This window comes from Opisthorchis viverrini (genome assembly GCF_000715545.1).
Source record: "Opisthorchis viverrini unplaced genomic scaffold opera_v5_32, whole genome shotgun sequence".
Lineage (NCBI taxonomy): Eukaryota > Metazoa > Platyhelminthes > Trematoda > Opisthorchiida > Opisthorchiidae > Opisthorchis > Opisthorchis viverrini.
In genome coordinates, this window is record NW_008751687.1 from 406,400 (window position 1) to 416,883 (window position 10,484).

Consider the following 10,484-nt stretch of genomic DNA (forward strand, 5'->3'; position numbering starts at 1 on the left):
GAATTTAGCGTGACTAACTGCGCCGGTATTCGGATAGTGATTCCCATTGCTAGATGATGATCACATTCAGAGTAGAACTCCATTCCAGCAACGTGTGCGGGCCCCTTAACAACCCAGATTGATCGAGAAATACGTTAGCACTTTACACTACTGAGGAAGAACCAAGTAGGCAAAGGGAAATGGCAATCTGTCACACGAAAAGAAAGACCTGGATGCCCACACAAACAGACCCCAAATGATGGGTGACCCGATGCGTTACGATGTATCGAGCATGTTAAACGGGCCTTTATAACTTCCTCGGTAGTAACCGTGTGGTCTCTCCGCCCCTAAAGATTAGGTGAGGGTGTACGATCGAGCGTAAATTCGGTTAGGTGTTGCACCTTTAGAGAAGCGTGGGCGGCCATATAAAGTTGAATTTCAGATTTACGGTACTGGCCAACCACTACATTGTCTTACGAACAGAACAGATGTGTCGTTGACAGTACAAATGGTGGGGGACATTCTTCTTGGGCGTGTAGTTTCTAGTACTTCTTGTGTTTACCCTTGTAACTCAATCGCGTTTCAGTGTGTCTTATATTCTCTAATCTACTCAGCCTGTTACGCAGTGCTCAGTAAGTCCAAACCGAGTCAGAAGCTACTTTTTCGTGCTAAAGCAACGTAGAAAAAGCTAAGGAATATAGCGGAGAGCCACAAGACAAAAGTCTCACATTAAAATTCAGGAGAAAATTTTCTCTACTTACCAAGAATCAGATCATCGGTTGTGTCGCGTTCAACACATCGGAATGAAATCAGTTCGTCAGCTCCGAGTGGATTTGGAATCTCGTAGTAGCTAGCAATAACCTTAGAACTTGAGAGTTGGTGGGGAGTATCCAAATGGACCCGAATAATGTGTGTGGGTTCATCCGGTTGACACCAGTACACATTTGTTTGGTCTGGTCGTGGCATCAAATCGACTCGAGTGTCGTATCGGCTGAAGTTTTCACACAATGGTGCCCACCATAATACAGTTGGAATGGAGTGCAAATCCACCATTTCTGTGGAGGATTCATCGATTTGGAGGCAAAGCACTGCGTATTCAGAGTCCGGACAGTTGTCTTTGGCCGACCGAAATTCGGGTTCATTGAAATCTCCATAAGACATCTAGCGGATAATGGAGATCTACATTATAAATACCACTAACAAAGCTAGAGGTGGGTTATACGTCAGAGAAAAGAGATGAGCCAAAATGACGGCAATGATCACGAAACAATAGTGGCTGTTAGGTTCATAGTCCAAACGTGGTGCGTAATAAAGCCGAAATCGACAGGATAGGTAAATTTTAGTGGAAGTTACAGGACATTGTTGGTGACTCTTTTTGGTAACCTGCTTGCACGTATGTTGAAGTTCATTTTCGAAGAATTATTACCCGTACGGGCTAAATTTTACTCACCAGAAGAATATGACACATAGTGACTTTTTTCGCGGAAATTATGGGTTAGCAAAACTAAGGAGTGAGTTTTAACTGTGTCACCTTGGTACTGATGATTGGATCAGCTCGACTCCACTGTCTCATCGTCAGCCAAAATAACCTCTGTGATACACAAATCAGATGAAATTTGGGTACTTTGTTTGACTGGTTGGAAATGCATTTCATCCCGTCCAAGCGCAAACATCTTAGCTGCTAACAACTGACAGTCGTTTGGTCGGTGATTAGCTGTCGAAGGAAGCAAGGTTTAGATAGTGCCAGGTTGCAGTCTAGTCAAGAGCAGTCGAGATACCGGGGTTATATTCAAGCCGGAAACCTTCCGGTCAGTATGTTTGAACCCTACCCACTGAGCTAACTCGATCTCTTGTCTTCTTAAAGATGGTGGGAATGTTACAGACCAAACCAAAAAGACTACAGACAATTCTGTATTTCATTTTTCTGCTTTGGACTCCGAAATGCCAACAAAATACATTTTGAAATTCAAGAAATTCTTACAGCTTTTTATGGGGTTGCTAGAAATACTCTAGTGTGTATATCAATGAAGTTTTGTTGTAACTATTACTTCAAATTGCTGGTGACTGTAAAGTAGGGTGGCTAAGTCCCAATTACATACAATGTATAAGTTTTCTGCGATATACGATATATGCAGGTAAAACTGGTGTTAACGGTATTCTTCGACAGAATGTGCTACTCAGAGTGCACCTTTTATTTCATTTGGAAGGATATTCAAGATATTGCCTGATGATACAAATTATTCACAATTTTTCGGACAAATTTTCTCCAGCCCACGACCGAAATCGTTCTTCTTGTTACTTTTCAGACAGGTGCAGCCCCGCGTTTCCATAAACCCTACGTCTTTCTTTAACACAAACTCACCTGACTAACCCCAAGAAAGGAGTAAATGGTCACGGGTTGTGGAAGCGTTTTCGGCAGACGAAGGAGTAGAGTGCTTAGTCAGTAAAATATAGAACCCCTAATTCTCACGGACTCATTCTCAACGTATGGGTTTGTCCTGTCTTGTCCGTCGACTGATGAATGACCATTCCCATGTAGCATAATGGCACACCTTCCTTTCTCCACTTTCTTGATAACAGAAGTTCTGGTATGCATTGAGGTCACAGAGGTCCAAGTGCGGAGGAATGACACACTGTCTTTGAGGTCAAATTTACACAATTGAAATTTAAGAGGATTTTCACCGCTTATCCCTTTTGTTAAAAATCCTATCAAGATCTACAAGAGAGCCACAAATGAGTACTAGTTTTGATTTCAAAAGTTGGTAAGTGGTAAGTAAGTAATGCTAACTTCTATTTTGTGTTAGAATGGATCTCAGTGAGAATGTCGTTGTGGAAAATGTAGACTTGATAAATGGATATCTGGTTTCGATCAACCGCGAAGAGATAACATGAATTGTGTTCACTTACCACAGGTCTCCAAGGAGCCAGAAGATAAATCCTCGATTCTCTATCCACTGTAAAGGCAAGCACTGGTGTCTTTGGGCCCGGATATAATAAACTAGCAAATCTGACGGTTTGAAGTGAGCAATAGTAGGTGGGAAACGCCACTGACTCTGAATCATTCCAGCCCAAAAGTTGTGCAAATGTGAACACTCCAACAAACAGTGGGTCGCGGTGAGATTCGAACATAAATGACAAACTCGGACAGGTCGAGAAAGACATTTGGAACAGGGACAAAGCATAGCCAGGACAAATGGGATGTGGAACCACCACGGATATCCGCCTTGGTATCCGAAAACTTCCTATGACCTCAGCCATATCAGGTGTGCCACGAATAGGCTTTGAACTGCGAGGATTGTGTAAGCACATTATAGGTAAGTTGACATTCTCCGCGTTCGGTCGGAGCTGAAATGGTCATATCACAAATAGTTTGTATTCGATGTACAGTGTCGATATAGACAAGTTACCCTAGCCTACCACAATCACTCATAAGTGCCTCCACATCAAGACACTCAGTCAACCACTTTAGATGAAAAGTGACAAAAATAACGATTAGCAGTCGTGGCTTGCAGCGTCTCCAACCGGTGGCAGTGGTGATCATGAGGTCCTTATTTTGGAAAGCGAGTCGCGCCGACAGTATCCAGACATTTTGTGACCGGACTTGTGTACCTAAGCCAAGTACAGGGTTGCTTGCGGCATTCTGATTCTAGCACTCTCAATAGTACCCTCTTCGATAAATGATGATTCGGCATGCCTAATACATGACCAAACGGCCACGGTTTTTGGTACTGGACACATTTTTGACTGTAATCCCTGCTACACAACCAAACGTTTGCCTTTTACCTGTATCTTGGTGATTTCCTCCGCGCCGGCTTACACAATTTGTTCTGAGGCAACAGTCGTCGAAAAAATTGAAGAAGTTTCATTTACACTGCTTGCGGAAGCCATAACTAACAGTTCTACAACCGAACAGCTTGATACACATGTCCCTTGATATTTAGATGTATGGCGCTTTGTTATCATGTGTCCCAAATTAGCGAACGCGACCGGCGGCTTCGGAGATGCATGCATTAAGGTTTGCTGAGATTACCGCACTAAGCCTAATAGCCAGTTCCACTCGTGTTGTGAATAAGGCAGTCACCGCGCGCTCCTCAGCTGGCAGCGCGCGAAAGTCTGTAGAAGGCTACAAGGAGCTGAGATTCAGTGGAAAGGAATTGTTTACTTCCTTGTTCAGCTAAATGTGCTCTTTCTGTGGGCTAATATTTTGGTGGTAAACAGAATGACACAATGAGAAATATCGTTAGTGAAAAAGGCTTTCCGGCGATTAAGTTTGGCCAGATTATGCCGTCTTCACCTAAGGAATGTTTCCACCGGGCACAGAAACAAAACAAAAACAGATTTTGTCAGAAGAACAAAAGGGTTATTTTTTGCCAATCTTAAACTATTGTACGACGCGTCAAAGCTGCTGGGTAAACAGCATGGATCACAAAAAGTGGTCTGATGTGTGGCACATGGATGGTAGAGGGTAAGCCTACGAATCAAAGTGTCCAAAATGGAGTAGTCAAATGACTCACAAGGATGTGTTGGGAATCACGATTCCGCGTACCTGGGTACGTTGCGAGACGGCTTCTGAAGATCCCAACATATGAGCTGGGGTTTTGATAAAACAAATGTTGCACATCTGTGTTCCAGCTTCATTGAACACTTACAGTCCCACCAGCGTAACAAAAAATTCAGGCCTGCTTACAAAACGAAGACTGTCCCCAACAAAGCTGTCAATAGCGACAGATAACAATATAACGCAACTCGGGAATAGTTCACTCTTGACGGGGGGCTCAAACGCTCAGAATGAAACTATTTATCAAACCAATCAAGAAAAGAAATGACGCAACGCAAATTGCGAACGGACCAACAAGATTACAAGAAAGGTATACACGAATGGGCAAATCACATGAATGGATATCAGCAATTCATTGGAATTTGTAGAGCCGCAAGCAGGTGAGGTTAAAGTGCCCACTAAAATGCACATTAATAAGTTCTGCTCGATATTCTCCTTCATATTATTCGGACTCCATGAGAGCGAATTCCCCTTGAGTAAGAAAAATAAACAGTCTCACGAGTTCATCTAATCAAAAAGCCAAGACAAATTACATGCTTACCACCATCAATGAAACCTCGGTAAAACGAGACGACTTGGTAAGATTTTTGCGTTAAAAAAATAATTACTCCGATTTTTTGGACACAGTGAAGGGGTATACCACTTTAGAGAAATACACTCATCCGCATACCACTTTTGGTTTTGATGGGAGAATCACCTGGAACCCAGCTGAATCTCTCGTTTATGATATCCTCAAGAAACCGAGTGTACCTAACTGTCAGAGTCCCTACAGGACTTTTCCTCACTTTTTCTTTTGCTTTCCCAGAACATTCCCCTACAGGAAAGGTCTTTTCTGGAGAAATCCAATGACAGCAATCGATGAAAGTAATGATTATCTGAAACCCAATCAGTTAATTCATCTAGGTACAAATAACTGCAGTGCAAGGACGTCAATTACATACGGGCCTTCAGTTATTACTGACTAGATGGCATGTGTTCCATAACGTCCGTGGATGACGCAAACGTCATAAACTGAGGGATATCCGGGACAAAAGAATTTGCTGGCTTTAAGAGGGCGTGTAGGGGCTGTGACAACCGAGAGATTCAGCTGGGTTCCAGGTGAGTCTCCCGCCAAAACCACTTGGTGTACAAATGAGTGTATTTCGCTAATTTGGTGCAATTTGGTTTCAAGTAGAGCATAAGGTTGGCGGAAACTTGGGTACTGTGCCTGCCTCATGAGCCCCAAGAAGGACAGAACCGGTTGTCGGCTGTCGAAGAGTTTTCAGCGAACTTACCAGCAGTGTATTGCGTATATTCAGAGTATACCACTTGTTATACAGGATATGTACCCTTGTTTATGTTACACGGAAGTCATAAATAATAAGATTCCCGGCTGTTGACGCTATTGCTGATGCAAGCTTACGATACAGGTCCCATTCCTACTCTAGTGGCTGTTAAGGCACATGGTAGGATGTAGCTAATCGTTTGTTAATCCAAAAGTTATCCGTTTAGAGTCGTCAAAGAGAGTATGGTGGGGTTTTGGGTCCCCTTAGGTTCTTCTACTTTTTTGACTTGCTTCAGTTCCGCTCTGTGCCACACTTGAGGTAACGCGCCTGAATTAGGAGTAAAAATGTGAAAACTTTTACTTTCGGAGTCTTTGGCTTGGTCGAATGGAAAGAGGGTCGGTTAGCTTTGGTGCTTCATTGATTTTCTACTGACTAGATTGCTGCGCAACATTTTTCATTTTATCTATGGAGTATTCCTGCTCAGGTATGTCGTAAAATTTGACTGTATTCTGTATGGTAGAATCGATTTATTCTATCGTACCACAGCTAATGATAAATTCCAGGCAAGATGAGCATGGACTGCTCAAATCTTAGCATACTTGCATCCATGGTTGGGCTACTTGGCCTCACTAGAAGCAGAAAACCCAACAGTACCAGCAATCGTAATTAGCGTNTCGATGAGTAAAACCTCCATCTGAGAAATCGTTACTCGAGAATCCAGTTAATGTGTAACCATGTTAGGTAAATTCCGTGATTAAAAGCTGGCCGAAAGATTGTTCAAACTTCAGGAATCCGAGACTTCCCTGGAGTTTCGTAAGAGGCTCAACACTGATGATTCCCAATACAGTTGAAATTGCTATACAGAATTTTCAGCTTAGATTGGCTTCACTTATGGGATGAGATCTACATTACTATGGAGATTAGTTCAAAGTCTACGGCAACATCCAAATTTCACTGACACGAAGGGTGACTTATCAAGAGTTGTCCGCGGCTACGCTCTTTAATCAAGCTTTCACTTTATTTCTCAGTTTGGAAACTTAAGCAGATTGTAAAGTTTAAGTTGGATTGTTGGGTTTTTCTCTACTGTTTTACTTTGCTATGATGCCTGGATTAGATGTTGGCACATTTTCGAGCACATCAGGTGTTTGTCGTTAGTGTACCAAAATATGTACCAAAATATCGTAACCTTAAACCTTAAGCTACTGTGCCCCAGGTCGAAACAGTCATTAGTGGTCGGATTAAAGATAGATACAGCTGGAAGAACATTTGGGTGACTCACCAACACAAGTCTTTCACTGAACCAGACAGCGAAATCTCCATTTGGCCAACGCGTGAGACTAATACAACTGTCTTGTCGATCGAGGTTCACATATGTTTTGCAGACAAATTCCACATGACCTAGGGGATCCAACATTCCAATGAGTTCGTCCATCACAACCCGGTGTGCTGTCACAGGTTCACAATGAAAATTTTGACTGTAATACAGTGAGAGTAATCCGTAAAATAGCTGAAAAGAGGCAGCTTCTCTAGACAGTCGTTTAGCATCCCCGTGAAATCCTCGGTCAACTACATCGGCTTGTCTAATTTCATGTGACCAAAGAGAAACATATCCAGAATCAGAATATTCACAATCAGGTCGCTTCATATGAAAGTATTTTGTTTGTTCGATGCGCGTATAATAATGAAACCGTTTGTACAGCGTATTCCTCACACATTCAAGACACTGGTGATGGAAACGGGGACTCTTTTTGTAGGCACTCAGGTCTTTCTTGAACCCGTATTCTTCGAAATCAGCATGTGAAGTATATTTGTTTGGGGAATTGGGCACTGAAAAGTAGTCCACAAAGTCCGGCAGTGTAAATATATCTTCAGCTGAGTAACATCTCCTTTGTCCGGCATTGTCCATTTCGGCGGGCGATGGCTCGCAATCGTGAACCCAATCGACATTGATTTTTGTGAATGGCGCTCACGCAGTTGGTCTTTGTCGAGTGCTTCGCCCCATAACTCAGGCGTGCTTGCGTCATGTGAATGAGTTGGCTTACTCCATGGATTTTGGTTAGCAAATTGACCGCGGATTTAGTCACGTGAGTTCGCAACACGGCACTGTACCAGTAAATTTTACAAACTTTTCTACCACTATCTTGCCGCTACAGTGCACGCAGTGCTATCAACATTTCGGTTTTACTCATTCCCGTTTCCTCTCAACTTGGAGTCCTAAAACATGGAAAGAGAGTATGCAAGCCTAAACGTATTTTAATGCCCACACATTCGTGGGGATGAACAAGCCCCTGGAAGACTTGTGATGCCAGGGGTTCACAGCGTTATTACGGTCAATAGATGTTAGTTACGGAATCTCCCTTTCCGTTGACAGCTCCTTGCTAATGTTCTTATTAAATTCTTCATCTTCCTTTATATCGTGGAATCCCCTTTCACAAATTTTCCTGAGGAACTGTGAGCCAACCGATTCAGTGACTGGTTGCCATACACAATAAAGAGAATTTCACCGACTTGAAATTAAAAATGCTATTGTCTAGAAGATAGATTTTTGGATAGTTATTCAAATCAGTTCTGAACTTCAAAGTCCGATCTCTGCTCGTACCAGTGTTCTGAAGGGCAGCCGATTTGAATTCCAACTCAGTAACGCAGATGCACGCATCTCGTTCCAGATCATATCTCTTAGGCTTCTTCCAAAGGTATCGGCCTCAAATAAAACATTTGATTTCAGTGATACAAAAAATCGCACAGTAATAATCAATCCAAACATACTAGGGACATACGCTGTTATGGTAGAATACCGAATATCCGAAATTACAAGCTTCTTGGACTGACCGGTCGGAAATTCCTCTCAGTGAGGCAGTGAATAAAATTGAGTACTCAAGGCCTCTTAGACACAGAAAGCCCAGTGGAGACTAACTGCGTGCATTTATTTCGAATAGTGTGGATGGATGGTTATCAGAATCGCGGTCATTTCCCGTACCCATGTGACCACTAAATTTGATGTATTTGAGCATGATATATCGCACGGTTCAAAGGTGGAAGACCTACAGAGAAAAACCCCGTCCGCGTGTCACGTTGCCAAGTTTTCGGCGGGAGTTGTATCATTCGTGTGAAAATACTAGGATAGGAAGCTTTCCTGTGGGTATCAGTTGAGTGGGAAATCATGGGAAGAACAAATTGTAGACCAAACGGAGTGACAGATAGCCAAGTACTGATTTGACTGGTGTTCAGCACATCAAACCAGGAAGATACGACAAGTAATCAAGGTGCCGAACTCCAAAAGGAGTGAAATGATTTGAATTTCTTTTGGAAGTGACTCATAAAGGACCCATCAGTTCATTATCATCTCATGCAGTTTGAGGCATCATTCGAAGGAGAATCTGTTTCGTTTCACCACATGTATAACGATCTGAGTGGACAGTCTCGCCCTCAAATATCTGAACAAAGGTGGGTGTCAACATCTGTAACACTTAGTGACATTGCGATCGAATCTTCTAGTTTCAGATTCTGAAAATGTACGGTATGTTCGAGGTGCTGTGCATTAGATCATACCGCCCCTAAAACTGTTCGGAGCTTCTCCGGCAATTCTCCACTTGCACCGATTTTTACGTTCTTCCCTTGTACAACCCCATTTTTGCTGGATAGCATTTTTTACTACCTGGCCACTCCTTTTTCAACGCGGTGCTCCAATATTTGTTACATAGACCTGTTCCCCTCTGGGATGACCGCCTGTGCGCACCGACTAATTAAAATAGCCTCCTCTTCTTGGAGGAGAATCTCGAGAGAGACACCATTGAACTTAATATTTTTGTCAGTTGTATGAATAGGTTTCGGATCAAGATATCGAAAACAGTCCACAGAATTTAAACATACCTCGCACAGTTAACTGAAAATGAAACGTTCAGTACATATTCAAGGAATTGGATTTTAGAATTTGGGTGCAGTCCTTTGAGAATAATCTTAACATAGTTGTCGCACCACAACAATGTTCAAGATGAAACACAAAAAGTGTTTTCAGACTCACAGTACATTTCCTAACGTCACTCAAAGGTGAATTTTAACCGAAGTGAACTTCGATTCACATGGTCCGTGAGTGAATGGAACACTCGTTCACAGGTCAGTCGTCATTGGAGATATTATCAGTGTGCGATTGGTTTGTCTTCTCAAATTACTAAACGTTTGCAAATCAAGGTCGGTAATCAGACCAATTTCCACATAAACAGCAGTCCGACAGATAAATTGGCCACTTTTCATGCTCCGTGGGTGTATCTGCTACTTATCCTATCCATAGATTTTTACGAGGTCTCTGGAATCTCAGACGACCATAATTAGGTGTTATAATATCACCGTTAAGCTTGAGATTGAATCAGTCCAAATGGGCCCGAAAATCAGAGCGTTTTCTTGAAAAAAGTCACAACCGTGTTGTTTTGATGACTCGAATAACAAATATCAGTGTCAGACACATAACTCCAGACTAAGTCCAAGGCCCTCCGTCTGACTCGAGAGGCAGAGTTTGGGTTCGAACCACAGACCTTCCGGTCAGTAAATTCACGATCTAACTACTTGGGCCATCTCGCCCCATATTACGTCTATACGAATGATTCACTCTTTCAACCAATGTTCTACTGGTAGTCGAGTATTCTTTTTTCGGATGTACTCACATGGTTCATGTTCGAAGTTATACA

General features: G+C 42.5%; 2 protein-coding genes across 2 annotated transcripts in view; one reads left to right on the forward strand and one right to left on the reverse strand.

Moving 5' to 3' along the window:
• T265_02502 (hypothetical protein) overlaps positions 1–2,871 on the forward strand; it is a gene marked incomplete at both ends in the record, with an annotated part of 28,288 nt that extends 25,417 nt beyond the window's left edge. The window contains one exon of the mRNA XM_009166765.1: positions 2,784–2,871. Within this exon, the coding sequence (XP_009165029.1) occupies positions 2,784–2,871 (88 nt within the window). The remainder of the gene's footprint in view (positions 1–2,783) is intronic.
• Positions 1–7,447, reverse strand: part of T265_02501 (hypothetical protein) — a gene marked incomplete at both ends in the record, with an annotated part of 28,101 nt that extends 20,654 nt beyond the window's left edge. The window contains 3 exons of the mRNA XM_009166764.1: positions 741–1,140; positions 2,887–3,324; positions 7,082–7,447. Coding sequence (XP_009165028.1) covers positions 741–1,140; positions 2,887–3,324; positions 7,082–7,447 — 1,204 coding nt within the window. The remainder of the gene's footprint in view (positions 1–740; positions 1,141–2,886; positions 3,325–7,081) is intronic.
• Positions 7,448–10,484: the final 3,037 nt, after the last annotated feature.